Source organism: Myotis daubentonii, chromosome 18 (assembly GCF_963259705.1).
Source record: "Myotis daubentonii chromosome 18, mMyoDau2.1, whole genome shotgun sequence".
NCBI lineage: Eukaryota > Metazoa > Chordata > Mammalia > Chiroptera > Vespertilionidae > Myotis > Myotis daubentonii.
Window position 1 is genome coordinate 41,669,867 of NC_081857.1, and position 20,628 is coordinate 41,690,494.

Here is a 20,628-nt window from a genome sequence, read left to right on the forward strand (position 1 = left end):
AATATTCTTGGATGCAAAATGCAACCGGGTTTTAGGTAGCTTTGTTAGGAGTCTGCATTCTTCGCCAGGTACGGCACACAAGTAGAGCCCTAGCTTAGCCGTGTGGGCGGGAAATTGGGGGAAATGAAGACCTGTCACCCATGTCATGATTTCTACATGAAGCCTTTAGTGAGGAGGTGTCGCTCAGAGATCCCTGCCGTTGCCTGAGCGACGTCGGTGTCACCAGCTGCCTGGCACCCTCACTTTGGTGCCGAAACTTGCGTTTTCTCCCCATCGGGGCATCCCTCCCACTCCTCAGCGGAAACCAGACCAGAGTTCGTTCAAACTCAGTGGGAAATGGCGGCGAGCACCATCTTCGCTTGGACTCTCCATGGTAATAGCTAACGTGTGCGTGAGGAGGCGCTGGGGCCATGCTCAGTGCGGCTGCGTCCAGTCCTCCTAGCCACAGCCCCGTGAGGGGTGCCCGTGAGGGGAGGCCTCTGGCGCTCCGGGTTAAGCAGTCTGCCCAACCAGCAAGGGGGAGGTTTGGAATTCAAAACGGAGTCAGACGGCCACCGGAAAAGGCTCCCCCTGCCGCGTCCTCCGTGTCACCAACAGGAATGCCGTCGGAAGCCCAGAGGGCGGACGGCCAGCTGTCCTTCTGGAAGCTTCCACCCCAGCCACAAGGCTCTGTGACTTCCTCTCTGTTCCCAGTCTTCGCTGGCGAGCCCTCCTACCGGGCCCCGCAGCCTCCTGGCCTGGGGCTTTCTCCAGGGCGTTGGGCCTTCAGCTCCCCCAGAGGAAAGGAAGCTGCGCTCACACACCCCGGAAAGCGACGGTGCTTAACTCACAGGCCGCTGGGCCTGGCGTGTGTGAGACCATCTGGGTTAGATTCAGCGATCGGAGGCTGGGAGGAGGGGGAGAGGGAGCAGGCTGTGAAGGATGTGGGGCAGGAGAAGACTCAGAAATCAGTCCATAGGCTCTGGAGCCCAAGCTCACCCGCCAGGTCCAGAAAAAGGCAACGTGGCATGCATGGGCCCCTCGGCCACGGCAGGGTCCTGCTGGCTGTGGTGACGGTGTGAGGACCACCGCCAGGCAGCTTTTGGATGCCCGTCTACAAGAGTTTGCTGTTTTCTCGCGATTGCACTGGGGTGATGGGCTTAGTGGCGGAATGTCATTCTCGTTCCATGATATCGAGGGTCAGAGCCATCAACATGCCTCATCACTGTTCCGACAGCCTTGATCGCCGGGTGGGGGTCTCCATGCAGCTCGTACTTGAGGGCTGGGAGTTACATTCTACGTCCTTGAGGAGGGGACATCTACGTGAGTTATACACTCAGATTTTTTAAAGCACATTGTTCTCCTGGATTGTCCTGAATACCTGTCTTACTCTTGGGTTTCTCATAACCAGTTTGGCCTCTTCTTGGTGGAGTGTTTGGAGTTTGGATAGAACTTGGGTTAAAGACAAGGTCCGGTTTCCTAATTCCCTTTCTAAGGCCTATCCTCTAAACCGGACTCACTGGCTACACTTTAAACTTATGACTTATAGTCTTTATTAACCTCTACAGATAATAAAGAATCCCAGCTGTTCTTTGGGAACAGGAGAAACAACAGACTTGCAGTGTTAATGGTTCAAGGCAGCAGAAAGGGGAAATGGTTCATAGACAGGATAACTGTTGGTTTAATATAACTGGTCAGTGAAGAAAAAAATCATTTATTCTTTTTGTTTTTTAATCCTCACTCAAGGATATGTTTTACTGATTTTAGAGAAAGGGGAAAGGGGAGAGAGAGACAGAGAGAGATATGAGAGAAACACGCCTACACCGGGGATCAGATGGAAACCCAGGCCTGTGCCCTGACGGAGTGGAACCAGTGAGCTTCTGGTGCAGGGGTTGATGCTCCAACCCACTGAGCCACACCAGCCAAGGCTCCTGTTTTCTTAAAGTTGCACAGATACTTTCTGCCCCTCGAGGACAGCTCAGTGCACTTTTGAGGACTTGTCCTTCTCCCCCAGGCCCCACTCAGCACTGTTACTGCGTGAGCATCGTGATCCAGGCAGAACTGGAGATTCTCACGGCGCCAGCATCAAGGTCCTTGGGTTCATCTACTTCAGAACAAGGCATTGGCCCCGCCCCTTCTCAGACTCGGGCATTTATTCTCTTCTCCAACTGGCCAGTCTGCAGCATCTCGTGGCCAAACTTACTGTGTTTATAAAGCCTTTCTCTTTGAAAGAAAAACCCACCTCCCAGAAAAAGCCTCCTGTTTTAGCCTCCTGTAAAAATCAGCTGAAAAACGTGCAGGAAAAGTGGGCCCGGTTGGTAGCTGGCTCATCACTAGTGGTTTCACTGACTCAACTATCTTTTCCCCAAAAACGAGTCTATGTGTAGCCAGGGCCTAAACCCAGATCCTGTTGGATCGCAGTAAAGTGTGGTCCCTAAGGACCCCAATTGCAACAGTGAAGACCAGTGAGCTGGCCTGACTGTGACCCCTGGAATCCCCCTAAAGTGCTATCCCTGGGGCAAAATCCCCCAGAGGAAAACACCACCAGAGAGATGACGTCACCTTTGTTTTTGGAATACTGGACGGGTAAGGGAAGAGGCTAGCCATCACAGAGGGCGTGTCTTAACGTTGAACTTTCCTAAGCACAACTGCAGGGCACTTATAAAACAGACAGCAAGCCAGCCCTGGGGTAGACGGAGAGACTCGGGGGCTTCTGGGAGACACTATTTGGTTCTGAGGTGACCAACTTGCCCTGGCTGGTGTGGCTCAATGGTAGAGCATCAGCCTACGCACTGAAGGTCACCGGTTTGATTCCCTATCAAGGGCAGTACCGCTCATGCCTGGGTTGCAGGTTTGTCCCACCAGCATGCAGGAGGCAACCAAACAATGTCTCCTCTCTCTCTCTCTTTCTCTCTCTCTCTCTCTCTCTCTCTCTCTCTCTCTCAGTCAATGGGGGGAAATATCCTCAGGTGAGGATTAACAAAAAAGAAAAGCTACAGCAATGAGGTGACCAACTATAAAAGGAATACTGTGTCCACCCAATAATTTCCCCGTGTCCTAGACAGGTGGCCCCGGACTGTCTCAGGCACAGGACATGGGGGCCCACGACACCCAAACTCCGTGAGCGAGCCACAGGGGAGACGCCCTAGAGCCGCGGTCGCCAACCTCTCGGACCTCACGGATCGCCAGTGTTCCGGACCACCGATTGGTGTCCGCTGCCCTAGAGCCTTCTCTGCATCTACGTGTCCTGACAGGGAGCTAGAACCACAGGCTGCTACCTTGGCAAACAGTGTGCCAGGGAGCATCTGATTTTTTGGTAAAATACAGATCTACAGTATAAATGTCTATTTGCAAAAAAAGTAAAAATCGGAAAGATATGATTGCAATGCTGACGGTGGTTAGCACTCAGCGTGGTCCTCGCTAAAATGCTGACAGTGAGAACGTGGCTGGTTTTCAGTTTCCTCTTGTACTTGATTATACACTTTCCGGGGTTTTCTAATTGTGCTTTTTAAAGGCTTTTAAAAAACGATATACGTGAACATACTTTTCCTCTTTCCTGCTGGCGTCTCCTTTCTCTTTCTCCGTCGCATTTCTCCCAACTCCCCGCCAGTGCAACCCTCCCATCGCACCTTGGCCTCCGTCTGCAGGGGGTGGAAGGGCCCCGACTGAAAGAATGTGCCGGTGCCGTGGCAGCCGTGGGGACTGGGATCAGCGGAGGCCACGGAGAAAAAAGCACAAAACTCGCATTCGCTTTCTCCCTGGAAGAATTTCTCGAGACCCGGAGAGTTGACGTGACCACCAGGATGTACAGAGAGTTGATTCTACGGCGTCTGTTGGCATCCGCGGTCGTAAACAGAACTCGAGCTTTTCCCAGAGAAGGGGCAGCATGCCGTCTCCCTCGTTAATTCACAAACGAAAACCTCGTCATCTGGGCAGATAAGGCCTAGCCGAGGCCGGCGGCAGGAGAGGGGGAAGTGATGCATTTCGCAGGCGCCAGTCCCGGTCCCGCGCGGGTCCTGCAGGGCACGCATTTTTTGGATTCTGAGACAGATGTGTCTGACTTGGATGGTGTGTGAGCCGCGGAAGGGGGGGCGGTCACAGGAGGAATGCGCTCTCCACGTGCCCCCGGCTGCTTCTTGTCCCGCACAGGCCCTCCCGTCGTCGGGGTCAGCACTCGGGGCCACCCGGCCAGCTGCACAGCGTCCCGGACACCGCACCCCACTGAGCGCAGCGCCGTGTGCAGGGCCGGCTCCCAGACACTGGGCTTCAGGGCCCCAGACTGCGCAGGCGCAGGGGAGGCTGCAGGTCTGGGGAGGGCACTTGGCGAGAAAGCAGAGCCCGGTGCCCTGCGGCATGCCGTCTCCGGCCCTCCCTGGCCACGTGCTGTAAACACGGGGGGAGCCAGTCCTTCCGGGCTCAGTGGGCCCCTCTGTGAAACGGGGTGATAACCGCCCCTGCCTCCCAGCTGTCCTGAGGACTGACCAAAGCCATCCCAGGCCATCCCAAGCTGTTGTTTTTAATGCTCATGTTGTCCTGATGTTTTCTCTAACCTTCCTGATGTAAAACTGAGGAAACTGAGGCCCCAGGAGGGTGAGGGCCTGACTCTCCCGGGGCCCGAGCTGATGGCGAGTGAAGTGGGCAAGACCCTGGGCTTCCAGGTCCCTCAGGACACCGGGGCCCAGACGCCCTGCAGGAGCTGAGCACTTCCCGCGGGTCTCAAACCCACGGCCTTCGCGCAGGAGGTAAAAACAGGCCTCCCCGGGCACAGCACCTCCCCCGCTGACCGCCAGCCGGGCGCACTTCTGCCGAACTGGAAGGGAACATACCGTCCAGGCCATCGGGGGGAAACCAAGGTCACGCTGCACGAGGAAGCTGTCGGCCCTCTCCCTGGGCCCGGCCTCTGCTGCTAGTGGACACTGTTGACATTGGAGCCATCCCCGACCCACCGGCGCGGACCGAGGGCAGTGCGTCCCAGCGCAGCTACTCCCAGGGTGGCCGACCTCTGGCCTGCTGGGCCAGGGAGGACTCCTGTCCGTCGGCTTCCATAAAGTGCACAGTTCTGCATTTTTAGAATAACACAAGAGTCCTTCTTCCCCCACCCGGGAGACTGTAATGTGCTTTTCAGTAAAGCTGCTGAGAAAGGCGAGGAACCCCAGCCTCGCCTCCGTGTGTGTCTGGCCTGGAAATCAAGGAATAAGCCGAATCGTTTGTGTCCATCAACATGTGCTTTAAAGCCGGGGTGCCCTGGGCTCGGAGCAGTGGCCGGGCAGTGGGCAGGACGGGAGTGCCACCTAGCTGCCCTCCTGGGGGACACCGCCCTTCGCTGGATGTTCTCCATGCCGGAAGGAACCAGACCGGGTCCAACACCCTGCTGGGCTGATGAGACAGAAACAGACGAAGATGCCGGCATCTCCCTTCCTATCCGTGCAAAGAGCGTGCACATCAGACGGGGACCGGGAGCTGGGTAGGATCCTGCACAGTCCGGACCCAGCGCCCCCGGCCCTGCCCCACGCCGCCCCCTGCCATGCATACAAACCCAAGATGGATTAAAGATTACAGAAGAAGGCCTGAAACCGTAAAACTCCTTGCCGAAAACTCCTTGATGTTGATCTTGGCCATGAAGTTTTGGACTTGAAACCAAAAGCTCAGGCAACAAAAAGAACAGTAAACCAGTGGGATTGCATTAAATTGAAAAGCTTCTGCACAGCAAAGAAAACAGTCAACAAAATTAAGAGGCAGCCTGTGAAATGAAAGACATATTTGCAAACCAAGTATCTCATAAAGCGTTAATATCAAACTAATCCTTATGTGGAACGATTCGATGTGCAATCTGGAGAGCTTAGGCCACTGGAAGAAGAATGAGGCTGGGGGCCCAGGGCCTGGCTGTGAACAGACAAGTCCCTCGCAAACACGGGTGTAAGGCCAGGAAAACGGACGCCCTATGGCAGCGATTTTCTACCCTTTTCATCTCATGGCACAATAAACGCATTACTAAAAGTCTGCGGCACACCAAAACTTTTATATTTTTTGCCGTTCTGACAAAAAATAGGTATAATTTTTATTAGTTTACAAAAATAATAATAGTGGTTACCTACCGTTTTGCTCCAAAGTTACTTTTAAAAACATCAGATGCCTATACTTGTATATCAGGATTTCTGGTACCAAGAATTAGCCAATCAGATGCCACCTTAATATGCAACGTCACCAATAAGATGCAACTCTTATATGACCTGCAGCTGTATGGTTCACAACAGGGCATTCCCACTGGACGGCTATTGTGTTGGCTGTTGTCATTTTTTATTTGACAATCTAAGGAAGAAGAGGCCGGTGCCCCTGACTGAATAGTCAGGTAGTGCATGTTTTAAAAACAATCGTGGCACAGGTGGAAAATCACTACCCTAGAGAAAAAGAATATTTTAGAATAGAAGTAATCCTGTTATTTGCAGCTTTTTAATATTTCCTACACCTTTTGTGCTATTGTACTATGTTAGTACAGTTTGGGTAATATTATTATATTTAAAATCTTTTTTCCTGAAATATTACTGTTTATTGCACGTAACATTATTTAAAATCGTTTTTCTAAGGGGGAGAGTACAGAGAAAGAAAGAAGAGGGTCTGAGACGGATGCTCTCTTCAGGGAGGTTGATTAGAGGTGAACCCATCAAGGAACCTGAGGTGCTGTGGGCAGTGAGACGGGGACGCCATAAAGCACGAGGCAGGACCTTCAAGCCAGGGGGTGTTTTATGAAGAAAGTTGTCACTGTGCCGATGCTGCTGAGACATCAAACGCCCGGGGCGAGTCAGCTCAACTCGGCCACTTGATTCTAGGGCCTCCAGGAAGCTCTCAGCCCTCACAGACACACCCCTACCCCCACCCAGCCCCGGGATGTATGACAGTCTGCACTTAAATCTTCATTCCTTTGTTTAATTACATCTAAAGTCCCACAAGTGAAATAGCAAATTAAGTCATTTCTACCCCCCGGAGAGAATAAGCTTTGGATCATTTGTGGATCCTGGAGATTTGTAAGGAAGAGGCGAGAGAGGGGGAAAGAGACAAGCATGGGGTAGTGAGGGAAGAGAGGGGATGTCAGAGTGGCGGGGAGGAAAGGCGGACATGCTGGGAGACACCAAGCAGCAACTGATCTCACACATTAGCCTGGGGCCGGCTCCTGCACTGAGTCACTTCTGTTGCAAACTGGTATTCTGGCTGACACTTGATTTTATAAATGCATATGAGTCTCCCTCACATCCCCTCAGGGTATACCCACATGGTCTCTTTATATGTGATACATCATCGATAATGAAATTTTTGACATACTCTCTTTACAGTTGTTACATCACCATCCTCCCTGAGGATGTATTAGAGACATAATTAGGGAAAAAACTCTTATGGTCATATAAACACCACATGACAGCAATTTTCAGCCGGTGTGCCCTGGCATGCTGGTGCGCCTCAAGAATTTTTAGAACATGCAATACTTGACTATTGAGTCAGGGCACTGACCTCTTTTCCTTTATAATGTCAAATAAAAAATGACAACAGCCAACACAACAATAGCTGTCCAGTGTGACTAAATCAAAATTGTACCTTTTTTTGGTTATATTGGCAAAAAATATATTTTTTGGTGTGCTGCAGAAGTTTAGTAATTAGTTTATATGTGCCATGAGATGACAAAAGTCGAAAATCACTGCCACATGATGCTACTATTTAACTAATGGAGATGTGGTGAATGAAATAGATGTTCCAGTAACTAGCATCTTCAGACCAACCCATATTCAACTAGACCAACCCACAGCCAACTAGACCAACCCACACCCAACTAAACCAAACCATAGCCAAACTAGACCCACCCACAACCAACTAGACCAACAAACAGCCAAATAGACCAACCCACAGCCAAGCTAGACCTACCCACACCCAAACTAGACTAACTCACACACAAGACCAACCCACATCCCTAGACCAAACCACACCCACACTAACTAGACCCACCCACAACCCTCAAGAGGTTCCATTTCTCAGAAAGAGGCCCCCCTTCCTGGCTGGGTGCTGATAAACGTGGATTCCAGTTGGCATGCTTGAGTTGAACCCATTGGTTGCCCACTTCTTTACAGACTCTTAATTCTTCTTTGTTGGTCTTTCACAGATCCTGAGGGGAGAGAAAAACTGATAAACCATCCATCTTTAATGTCAAATGTTTCCACAGTAAATAAGTTCCAATGACCTGATGGGGGGTAGAAATACCATTCATCAAAGTACTTAATTCTTTAAAAACCCTGCTTCCACATCAGCATGTTCCAAGGAGCAAAACAAAGGAAGTCAGCATCCTCCCCACGACTTGTGGTTAGAAAAATAATGATGTTATGTAACAAATGTCCCTTCACCGTAGGAAATTCTACTCAGAATAATGCACAGTGAGCAAACTAACAGGTTAATGAATGCGGGGAAAAGGCACACCATATGCTGATTCCCGATAGGTCGAGCCAGGTGTACCTCTAGGGAATGTGATTCCTTCCAGACTCAGAGCAGGGCATGAGCCTGGGACAGCGGGTTAGGAATGCAGGAAAAGCTACAGGGGCACAAACAAAGAGACCTTGGCCCCTGGGTAACGGGGTGACTATGTTCTCCCCATGTGTCCTTGTGGCGTCTGATCGGAAGTCCCAGCCAGTGATTCTCAAATCGCTTATCTGAGGATGAAATTTCCCTGACTGTGCAAAAAGGAGGCAGCGACAGTCTCCCTAAGGAGGTGTTTTTGAAAAGCAAGCATTTCCTCTCTTCAGATCAACCCCCTCGGAGAAGGTCAGCATTCCTGGAGAGCCTCCAAATGGTCCAGAGAGACTCTGTCCCTGGAGGCTGAACAGCAACAAGAAGGAGAAAAGTCAACAAAGTTGCTTAAAAACCAACCAATCAAACAACCACCAAAAAACCCCACTTTTCATGTGGAGGCCAAAGGATTGAGTGGGGGGGGGGAGGGGGGTGCAGGGGCCCAGGACAGTCGCGTCCCTGGGGCCATGGGGCTGCACTGGGCCAGAGCCAGGACTGGGATTTCGTTTCAGGTGCTGCGCCAGGCAGAAGGGCTCTCCTTGTTAATTCATCAGCGGCATTTTCTACATCGCCCTAGACCAGTGGTCGGCAAACTGTGGCTCGTGAGCCACATGCAGCTCTTGGGCCCCTTGAGTGTGGCTCTTCCACAAAATACCACATGCGGGCAAGCACGTACAGTGCGATTGAAACTTCGTGGCCCATGCGCAGAAGTCGGTATTTTGTGGAAGAGCCACACTCAAGGGGCCAAAGAGCCGCATGTGGCTCGCGAGCCGCAGTTTGCCGACCACTGCCCTAGATTGCTCTAGATGGCCCGGATGGTGGTCTGCAGCAGCTGTCGGTTGGGTCTGCCCCTTGGGAACGGTGCCTTGGTAAGACTCCACAACCAGACTGAGAACGTGTGTCTCGCCCCCGACTTTATCCATGTTCTTCTCCCACCTGCAGGAGAGCTGGCCCTCCGCCATCTCCACCGCCTCCCGCTACGAAAATGGGGGCATTGTCTGGGATTATCACTTGTCCCTAATACTTTGAATCAGCAACGTGGGGTAGAGAAAAGAGCAGGCAGGTCCGAGAAAACTGGTTTAGCCTCCCACCCCCGCCACTTACTAATTGCTTAATCTCAGGTCCAAGTTCCTGAACTTCTCAGAGTGCTGCTTCCCAACCTGGAAACTGGATCCACACGGGATGGCTGTGAGGGTGACAGAGGTGACACGTGCGAGCTCATGCCACCCCGTCAGCTCTTGGTGAGCTCTGTAATGCGGGTTCCTCTCTGTCCCCTATACTGTGTTTGCCGTGACCACAAATGACCTTCCTGGTCCTACATATTCCAGAGTGTGTTCCCCGCCTACAGAAGGCCCATCGGGTCCTGCCTGGTCTTCTCGGCTCCTCTGGGCTCTCCTTGCGGGTGTGGGAGTGCGCGCACAATCTCATCCTCTCTCACCGCCTCCAGGCCTCTTCACAAGCAAGGCCCCTGGGACATCAGCTAAACAAACAAGTCTCTCTCCTTCATCAGGACAGACGGGCAGGACACTCCCCTCCTGTGCGTCCTCAGAGAAGGACTGAGAGGTCCGAGGACCCATGAGATGGAGAGACACCAGCACTGGCTGAGGACCACCCCCCCTGTGCTACGGTCTCACTTCCCAATCTTATGATTTCTCCCCCGACCTCCTTCAGCCCCAATTTACAGAGAGGTCCCCGACTCAGAAATGTCCTAACTCGCCCAGGACTCCCCAGATCATAAGAGCGTCTCAGTGACCCTAATTGATACATTTCTATGTGGAATTATGGGGAGACAGTGGGTTATGTCCGGGGCCCCCGGCAATCATTGCTTTTGATCAGGTCTCTATTTTGCCAGTCACCATCCACATATGACAAAAACAACTGAAAATCCGCTAACAATTTGGTCAACTTATAAAAACTGCCCATTTTTCTTCTAAGGAAAAAAATTTAAAAACTATACTAGTGAAAACAACTCCCTGGCCCAGCAGATGTGGCTCAGTGGTTGAGCATCGACCTATGAACCAAGAGGTCACGGTTCGATTCCCGGCCAGGGCACATGCCCGAGTTGCAGGCTTGATCCCCGGTGGAGGGCGTGCAGGAGGCAGCCCATCAATAATTCTCTCTCATCATTTCTCTCTCCTCCTCCTCCTCCTTTCCTCTCTAAAATCAACTTAAAAAATATTTAAAAAGCAACTCCCTGGAACCTGTGAGCCCTCTCTATTGGCTAAAGTTCAAAACCCCGTGGCCACCTTTAGTCTCATTCCAACATGCGTGGCCCTTCACCCACTGGAGAGAGGCTTGTCCGGAGAGATGTTATTTTAAAGGCCAAACTCCGTGCTCAGCAGTCTCGCTCTGGAGTCAGGAACAGTCTGTTTTCCACCACAGTCCCGTGGGCTCAGCCTCACACCCTCCCCCTCTGGCAGGCCTGGGCCCAGAACCAGACGACAGGCCGCCCTCCCCGTCTTTCTGCCCAGCAATCTCTCCAAAGGATCCGCATCTCAAATCCCCGGTTTACTCCGGAGGGAGCACCTTAATTAGGTCCCACTAGTCTTTCGCATCTTCTTTCTCCTGCTAACCGGAGGCAACACGGCTCACACGGATGAGGCAGCCAGGAGCGGGGGCCCAGGAAGGGGTGGCGTGAGGATGCGGGCCAGCTATCTTTTTTTTTTTTTTTTTTGCGGGTCCCGCTTCCCTTCACCATTTGATTCTGACCTTCAGCCGCATCAAGATCACCCACATCCTTCGACTCCCACAGTTTCACCTGCGTATTTGAATCTCAAACAAATAGGTTACAGGCCAGTATTTCACACCCTGGGTCCCAGCCCAGGGGAAAGCTGCCCAAAATATCAATCACGTGTTTAGGAAGAGAACACATTTCTACAAGTCACCTCTGGATTTAACCCCTGGACCAACACGCAGGTTTTAGGGACCAGAACTCCTGCCGTAAGGAAAGTCCAAACTAGAAAGCTGGCCCCAGCGTGGTACTCAGAGAGAGACCACGCGGAGCACAGTGCGGGGGGATGAGGGTTATAATTGCACAACTGGAGCCACTGATGGATAATGAATCCCTAACGGGTATGGAGAGACTGGGACAGCCACTGAGTTCAGGGCCAGGGGCAGGCTCTCTGACCTCATCTGACTGTCCCGGGCACTCCAGGAGTTTTCAGACAGTGTCTACGCGAGGACCAGGACTCAGGCATTGGGACCCGGGTGCCGCGCAGGCTCGGGGAGCAGCGCAGGCTTGGGGAGTAGCCCTGCCCAACACGGACATGAAGATAAAAACAAAGGACTGTGGAAACGTGACGTGTTTATTGACATGAAAACTCGATTGGACACCTTAGCTCTGTACTTAATGTCTTTAAAGTTCAAAATTTCTCGGGGAAAATAGCGACTTGAGGGAGAGGCACCAGGTCGTTTGCTGCTGTCACGGCTTCTCCCGGCAGATTTCGTGGAGGAAAGTCGGTCTCCCCCAGAAACACACTCTGGAGTCGCCAGGGCCTCGTCTCCGGTTAAGGATGGGAGTCAAGGGAGATGGGGAGCACGACCCTCACCCCGGGGTATGCAGGTCCTATTGCCTGGATGGCACCCGGAACCATTGACCTTCCCTCCACCCAGCTCCCGGTCATCCTTAGGTCTCCGACGTCACTTCCTTAGGAAGACCTTTCCCGACCCCTGTGGGCGCCCTGAGCAGAGTACCCCACTCGCCATACGCACACGTGCAGGCGAGGACACGGCGGTGTTAAAGGCCCGTTTGCCCTACGCATGCGCAAGCAGTGACTCAGCAATCTCGCTATGCGTGCTGCGCAGGCGCGAGGCAGTGACTCAGCAATCGCGCTATGCGTGCTGCGCAGGCGCACCCTCGTGCACCTGCTCACGTCAGTGCGGCACGAGGCCGTTAGCCTGAGCGGGTATATAAGGTGCACCGACCAGCGGCTCCGGCTGCTTCCGTCGTCATGGGCATGTCCCGCCCGCCTGCTGTCGCTCGCGTGTTCTCCCAATTCCCTGCACCCGCACCCCGAGCTCCTCCAGTCCTCAGCTCGGAGATGCCCGCTTGCTCTCGCGTCTCTCGCGTCTTCCTTCTGTGCCCTCTCCTCCCTCTGCGCTCGGGTCTCAGCTTCCCAGCAAGAAAGGCTGGCTTTCGGGAGGAGCGAAGGGGTCTCCGCCACAAAGCGTCCTCCCACCCACCTCGGGGTGCTGGGGGTCTGGGGGGCTGCTTCTGTAGTGACTTGGGAAATGGCTGCAACCCCGAATGGAACAGTGATGCCTCCCTTGTCTCAGGGGGAGGCCCCCCAGGAGCGGAGCGCGGTCAGGCCAGGCAGCAGGGCCTCCGCCTGACGCCAATGCTGGGGGGGGGGGGGGGTCCTCCTTTCAGCTGCAGCAAATCGCCCTCCTCTCGCGCCAGGTGTTCACCTCCTCAGGTCTTCCCGAGGAAAGACAGACTGACTTCTGTGAGGGCCGAAGGGCGGGGGGGTGTCTGAGACAAACAAAGGTCCTCCTTCCCTCTCGGCCCAATGCCTGGCAGGTGTGTGGGCCGGGCGCCAGCGGCCTGCAGACCAAGCGGGTGCCGCTGAGCCCCCGGGCACGCCCGGGCTGCAGGCTCAGGCCCCGGAGTGGGGCGTGCAGGAGGCAGCCAATCCACAACTCTCTCTCATCATTGATGTTTCTATCTCTCTCTCCCTCTCCTGTCCTCTCTGAAATCAATGAAAACATAATTTTTAAAAAATCTGACTTCACCCCCCGCCCAGCCGTTCCCCTCCTGGGCTCAGAGTCGGACAGGAGCGTTGCTCCAGCTCCTTACCGCATGGCCTGGCCTCGGGCCTGGCCTCCTTTTCCTTCCTTCCTTTTTCTCTGCCGCCTTCTTTTTTTCCTGGGCTTTGCTCTTTAAAACGTTTCATTATGAGAAATTTCACAAGTGGAGAAAGCTGCACGGTGACCCGTGCTCCCCCATCCCATCCACATCTGACCCACACCACCTCCCCCGCACCCTCTCACCTCCTCCTCACCTGCGGGTTAGGCCGTGGTTAACCCACGTGTGCACCTGCCTGAGCAGTGCCTGCAGGTGGGAGCCGCTAGGAGAGGCTTCCCGAGAAGGTCCTACGGGAGCCCAGAATCGCCCTCAGACTCAGGAAACTGGGTCCCCACCCGGGTCTCACGCTTTAAAGGGCCTGCTCCCACCTTCCCTGGCCACGCTCCTCCCCATGGGACAAGGAGGCCCAAGGAAATGTGCCCAGCTGGGGCCCAGAACCTGGGAACTCCCTGCCCAGACGTCTCCAGGCCACGCTGAGCCCTGGGTGCCCTGGTGGATGTGGGCGGTGGGTACAGTGCCCACTGGAGAGCTGGGTGTGGCAGAGCTGGGACCTGGGTGTCGAGTCCACACACGTGGGAGGCCCCTCGAAGTACTGAAAGGGCCCCCCTTGTTCCTGCCAACCAAGCCTCCAACTGAAGCCCCGCCCGCGCCTCCCCACCCACCAAGATTTTTCAGCGTCTGAGCGAGACATTGCAGTGCTTCTCGGTGTCCCTGAATGTCGTTTAGGTCCTTGGTTACCCCGTCAAGTCAGCTCATGGGGCTGGGGAGGAGCCGGGCGAGCCTGTCCAGGTCCCTGGGAGAAGGAGGAACAGGTGCAGGTGGAACAGGTGGAAAGGGTTCACTGAGGACATTGCAGACCACGCTCCGCTGGTACAGAGCTTCCCAAGGGCGTCCTGGGTCCCAGAGCTAAAGGGGCCCCTCCACCCGCCAGCTCCCCACTCCTCCTGGGTCCTCCTGAAAAGACAGTGCCTCCGTCAGAGAACACTTCCTCCCTCCTCCCGAGCCATGGGCCACTTGCCTGACCTTGGCAATCTCCCCTGACCTTGGAAATCTCCCCATAGTGTGTGAAGCAAAACCACCACACGTGGAAGCCTCTGTACAAACCGAATTAAGTGTCTGTGCACTTACTTCATTTTGGAAAGTGGGGGGGGAGGGTGTTGTCAGGAAAAACACCCATTACATCCTAGACCTCAGCAAGGGGCAGGGGCAGCTCTAAGTCTTAACAGGCACATCCCTCAAGAAAAAAACAAGTTTATACGTGCAGCAAATATTTTATAGAAGCATCGGGAGATAGCGTTTGCAGCACCCACAGTGAGAAACAAGGAGAAAGGCCTCATTAAAAGACCTTTTTGCTAGAGATTTAGAAGAGGGTCCCCAGCCCCTCCCCCAAAGGAAAATCCTTTGCCCTGTCCTTGCTGCAACCTAATCCCCAATGAATCCTGCTCACAGCCAGGAGCCTGCACCCACGTCCCTATGCTGGCCGAGGGACCCTGTGTTGTTCTCTAAGGGGGAGGTTATCTTAGAAACTGAGCATAAATCCAGCCAGAAGGAAGAGCGTGTTTCCACCACGGGTGCCTGGGACACGGTGTCGCCTGTTACAGTGACAAGGGGGCATGCAAGGAGACGGGCAGCAGAAAACTCAGAGGAACAGTAGTCTCCACTTTAATCATTTGAATCGAGGAAAATGGGAACAGATGAAACCTTCGTCAGAGAGAAATGGTGCATGCACTACAGGTGGAGGGGGCAGGTAGATTAATAAGACGACTGCTGATCTACTATTAGTGTTGAACATGTTTGTTTTGCTTGGTTTTTCTACAAACACATCCAAGTTTCCTGCAACTCCCCATCATTCAAAGGCACGTGTCCCCACTCTCCCAGCTTACAATGTCCAGAGGACAAAACATTACCCGGTTCATGGGGGCCGCTGGGCCCCCTGGGGGATGTAGGGAGCAGTCGGACTGCTGGTAGCGCTGATCGTCTCTTCCCAATCTCATGTTATGAAGTGATTTCACACCATTGTGCCTTCCCAATGTTCCTGAATACAGCAAGTACACCGAAGGTGAACATGACAAGCCTCAAATCATTTCAGAGCAACTCCCTTTGAAACTGCCCTCATATAACTGAGTTTGTTCCACCTCCTGTAACAGACACGATATTAACGTTAATGTCCCGGTAACACACAGGAACTACCTAAGAAACAGCGCTGCCTCCTAACGGGTGGCCTGTCAGAACCCTAAAAGCACAGGCGGCTTCACGGACCTCGTTACTGATCCATCTTGACTGCGGTTCCATCGGCAAGATAAAGTCCCAACTGGGCGCTTTCTCCTCCATCCGGTCAAGGCCAGACGGGCTCTGGGGAGCCACAGGCGTCTCCGTTCTCTTTTCAAATAGCTGAGGGCCGCTTCTCCCGGCCTGGGGAGCCGTGCAGTGTCCTTGTCTCGCGGTATTGCTTTAGGAGGCCGCACGCCCGTAAGTTCTAGCGTGGAGGAGCATGCAACAGCGGCCGATAGGAGCTATGCAGTCGAGGTATCTTTGGGGCTCAGTCACAGCATGTGCACTGAGATTTTAAATGGTAAAGAAAAAGAAAAAAACAGGAACTTGCTCTCCTTGGCAACCGTTATAGTACAGAGTTCAAGGCTGCAATCACACCCATTATACAAGTAAGTGGATTGCAGAATGAGAGGGTTGCTCGTGTGCATGCTATAGGGCCCGGGACACGGGCACCTGAAGTAGGTGAGCCTCCTACCGTCGGATTCCCGTCAGCACGATGGAAAAGGTTCCACTTTGCCACTCAGTGCCCTTTCTCAGTCTTAGAAGTGCAAAAAGGACTATAAAATAATGTACCTGTGGTTTTATTTTTTTTCCTCACTGGCTAAGATTCTGTCTCATTCAGGAATGATTTTGCTTCATAAAAACCCTTTTAAGAATAAAGGGCTTGAGGTGTTCATGCGGCGCATCCCGGTGTGCGCCCACCACGGAGCTTCTACAATACGTTAAACTCTCATTTCTTCCCCAGAACTGCCCGCGGGTCGCGCACACTCAGGGCGTCCTGTGTATCAGAAGACCGTGATCATGGGGAGGGTCCTCCGTTCCCAGCTCTTTTCCCCAAACTGTTGAAATAAATGAACTGGCTCTGGTTAAACGTCATTTCCCAAGTCCAGGAAGTCTCTGGTATTTGACTTTAGGATTTCCTTAAACCACAGAAACCAGGGGTAAAAGACAGGGGCCGCCCAACATGACTTTGGGGACCCCCTTGAGGGAGAGACCTCGGCTCGCGTATCCCCCCCTGTTGGGGGTGGAAAGCGAAATCTTCGCACCAAAAATGTCCTGGGCTTCGCGCAGGAGCCTTGGGTCCGGGGACCCTTTCCGAGGGCGCGAGGCGACGGGCACCAAGGACGCCGGGAGCCGCGCGCTCCGCCTCCCCGGCCCGGCCGGGTCACCAGTGCTGGCCGGCGGCGCCGGCGCCCAGCTGCGCCTGGGACACGGCGGGCATGGCGGTGGCGGCGGCGGCGGCGGCGGCCGCGTCCCCGACGCCGGGCAGGACGGAGCGCACGGAGCGGCGGAACTCCTCGTTCCTCCACGTGTAGAGCAGCGGGTTGAGCGCGGACAGCGCGCAGCACAGGAGCCAGCTGGCCGCCTGCACGCCCCAGGGCACGGGCAGCGCCAGGCCGCGGGCCAGGCTGACCCAGGCGAGCGGCTGCGTGGCCAGCAGGAACACGCCGCCCAGCAGCAGCACCGACAGCCCGCTGAGCCGCCGCTGGGCGCGCCGGGGCTGCAGCGCGGGCGGCAGGGGGGGCGCGGGCGCGGGGCCGGGGCCGGGCGCGCGCGGGGCGGCGGGGAAGGCGGCGGCGGCGGCGGCGCAGCCGGGCAGCTGGTGCAGCAGGTGGAAGTTGAGGACGCTGACCCGCTTGACGCTGACGCGCACGCGGCGCACGATGCCCAGGTAGCAGTGCAGCAGCAGCGCCGTCTGCGCCAGCAGCGCCGCGGCCGCCAGCAGCGCGGGGTAGTGCACGCGCGGGCCCGCGGGGCCGGGGCCGGGGCCGGGGCCGGGGCGCGGCGCCCAGGGCGGCAGCAGCAGCGCCAGCGCCAGCGCCAGCGCCCAGGACAGCGCCAGCAGCCCCGCCGTGTGGCGCCGCCGGTACAGCGCCTGGTAGGTGGCGGGCGCCCGCGTGATGAGCAGGTAGCGGTTCAGGGCCACGAGGCAGTGGGACAGCAGGGACGCGGTGAGGCCGAGGCCCAGCAGCGCGCCCCGCAGCAGCCGGTAGCGGCCGCCCGCGCCGTCCCAGCCCCCGGGCGGCCCCGCGGCGCCGGCGGGCAGCAGCCCCAGCACCGCCTCCTGCGGCATCCAGAGCGCGCAGACGCTGAGGTCGGCGGCGCAGCCGTTGACGATGAAGGCGTTGCTGGTGGTCTGCAGCTTGCGGAAGGACGCCACGAGGTAGATGACCATGCCGTTGGCCAGCGTGCCCCCGATGGCCAGGCCCGAGTACAGCAGCGACACGGGGATGCGCCGGCCGGCCCACGCCTCCTCGTCCTCGCAGAGCAGCAGCAGCGAGCCCCCGGCGGCGGACGGGGCCGCGGAGGACGCGTTGGTCATCCTGGCCCGCGCTTCACACCTCGCCGCGGGCTCGGCTAGCGTGGGCCCCGCGCCCGGCCCATCCCGACGCCGCCTGCGGGAGGCCAAGGCGCCCGTCAGCTGCTGCCGCCGACACAAAGGGCTGGAGCCGGAGCGCGGCTGGGGGAGGGGAGGCAGCTCGGGAGGACGGGGGTGGCAGCTGACAGGTACCTGCCTCGGGGGTGTCGCCTGGGCCAGGGAGAGGCCTCTGCGTGCAGCAGGCACCAGGGAAGCCCGGGCACAGAGCTGTGTCCCGAACAGCCTTCCTCTTGCCCCAAAACCCACACACACATGCACATGCACACACACACACACACACACAGGAATGCTGCCAGGTGGAGCCCCTAGTTTCCAGGAGAAGGTGGAGGTGTCCCCGCTGGGGGAATGCCGGGGAAAGGAGTTGGGTACCTTACTTGTGGGCTCGTCCTTAGCTGGCAGATGCAGAGGGAGAGATGCCAAGAAATGCCTCCTCACTGGCAGCATCTGTGGTCCCCAGACCAGCAGAACAAACTCAGCTGGGCCCAGCGCCAGGAGCAAGCCCCCGCTTCTCCCGAGCGGCGTCCACGCCCATGGTCCTGGCAGAACCGGCAGCTGCCGGAGCCTCCTCCGCGGGCAGCTGGGCTGGGGCGAGGCAGGCGGGCTGCGGGCCCAGCCGGTGGGCAGGTGGGCAGATGGGCTGGCGGGCGGACAGGAGGCCGGGCTGCCAAACAGAAGCCGCGCTGGAGACAGGCGCACCGCGCTGCGCCCCGAAGCAAGAGGGGCGGCTGGTGGGGTGAGCCCGCTCACGCTCTCCTGCTCAGCTATACATCACCGGGAAGGCATCTCTCCTCCTAGGCATGAATTATTCAGCAGCGGCTCACTGCGAGGAAGAAAGACACCTTGCCTGGAAAGTCCTGTAATTAGCAGGTTCCTCTGCCTTGCCTTCTCTCTCCTCCTCTCCTTCACCTCGCTCTTCACCCCGCTCCGTTTTTCTCCGCTTTTGCTCCCATCCCATGAGTGCGAGAATAAAATCCAGGGTGCTCCCCCGCCGCCCCCGTGTCATTCATCCCAGACTGATGCGTGCTGGGGTCAAGGTTTTTCTGAGGGGCAATATACCCCCAGTCCCCAGGACTGACCTCCTCCACCCCACCTTTTCAGGGAGAATTCTTTCTCTTCGAATTGAAATTTGTTTTTTCTTCGGTGCGGTGGGCCATGGGCACTTATCCCCAGAAAATCCCCGAGTCTCTGTTTAATCAGAATTTGGATTTTTTTTTCTCATCACCACGCTCCTTTTGGAGTTCGGCTTGTGTTTCAGTCATGAGAAGGTTAGAGGGTGAGAATGACAGGGTCAGAGGTGAGAAACGGGAATGGGGGAGCAGGGACCCCGAATACCCACCAGTGTCCGCACGATGCCGCCTCAGGCGTCTGCCCCTGCGGTGCAGCCCAGCAGGCTGGCGTCTGGCATGGACTCCGGCACAAGCATGTGACTAACTAACCTCATCCCCCAATAAATCATTTTTCACTGGGACGGTGATTATTTTGAAAATGTAACTCAACATGGCAGCGTGGTTTATGGGGAAAAGGCAGGGCGGGGCTGCAGGACACCGGGGCTCTAAGCTGGGCGTCCAGCCGGCCTGCCCTGGGTCATGTTCATCTTGTCAGAGAGGTTTCCACTCAGGGATCCCCACCAGCAGCGCCCGCATCTCTTGGAAACTTGTTAGGAATGACTTGGACCCGGAGTCAGCCTTTATTGCCGAAAAGAAAACGGAAACCCAAAGACTGTCAGTGACTTACCCAAAGTCACACACACAGGGACGGTCCGTGCAGAGAACTCGGGTGTCCCATGACACACATCCAGGTGGCCCCACGAACTCCATAACAAAATGGCATAACAAGCCCACAGCCTCATTCTCGCCCTGGGAAGTTATCTTTTTGTAACTCCATTTGTCTTTTTTAAAAATATATTTCTATTGATTTCAAAGAGGAAGGAAGAAACATCAATGAGAGAGCATCATGGATTGGCTGCCTCCTGCACGCCCCCTATTGGGGATCGAGCCCACAACCCGGGCATGTGCCCTTGACTGGAATCACACCTGGGACCCTTCAGTCCGCAGGCCAAGGCTCTACCCACTGAGCCACACTGGCTGGGGCCATCTCCATTTGTCTTTCTGGGTTAATTGAGCTGTGCTCTTAAGTCGCCTGCACCTGAAACCACTGGTGTCTCCACAGCTCTGGCCCAGACCCAGGAGTCTGCATTGTAACCAGCTCCAAGGGGGTCCTTCTCCCCATTGGCACGTGTGTGTGTGTGGGGGGGGGGGTGCAGAGCGGCCTCACTTGCATCTTAGTGTCCATCTGTGAGGTCGCCAAGGCGCCTCTTTCCTGAGCTGCCTTTTCAACCTTTCCAGGAAAAGCAATTCCAGTTCAAATCGCTTTGGCTTGGTCTTTGTCCAGAAGGGACTTTTTTTTTTTTTTTTTCCAGTAAGAGGTTTAATATAGTTGTGTGTGTTTTTAATCTGCTTTAAAAATACTTCTGTCTGAGAGATGTAGGAACTTGGTGGAGATAGATTCGTGGTTTTAAGCATTTAGGAATTATTTTCGGTTGTTTCAATGATGAGATCAAATTACTTGAAAAATGTGCCGTGTGTGTGTGTGTTCGTTCACATATCGCTGATGGGAAAAAGGATCGGACCCTTATAGGAACTTGGCCACA

General features: G+C 55.3%; 1 protein-coding gene across 1 annotated transcript; it reads right to left on the minus strand.

Moving 5' to 3' along the window:
* Positions 1–14,840: 14,840 nt before the first annotated feature.
* Positions 14,841–18,220, minus strand: GPR88 (G protein-coupled receptor 88). The gene has a single exon (XM_059673659.1). It carries the CDS (start codon positions 17,919–17,921, stop codon positions 16,764–16,766), a length of 1,158 nt encoding a protein of 385 aa, XP_059529642.1. The 5' UTR covers positions 17,922–18,220; the 3' UTR covers positions 14,841–16,763.
* Between the last annotated feature and the right edge of the window lie 2,408 nt (positions 18,221–20,628).

What these genes read in the sequence shown, in the direction of transcription:
- GPR88 (XM_059673659.1), bottom strand. Translation starts at nt 17,921, where the DNA reads ATGACCAACGCGTCCTCCGCGGCCCCGTCCGCCGCCGGGGGCTCGCTG.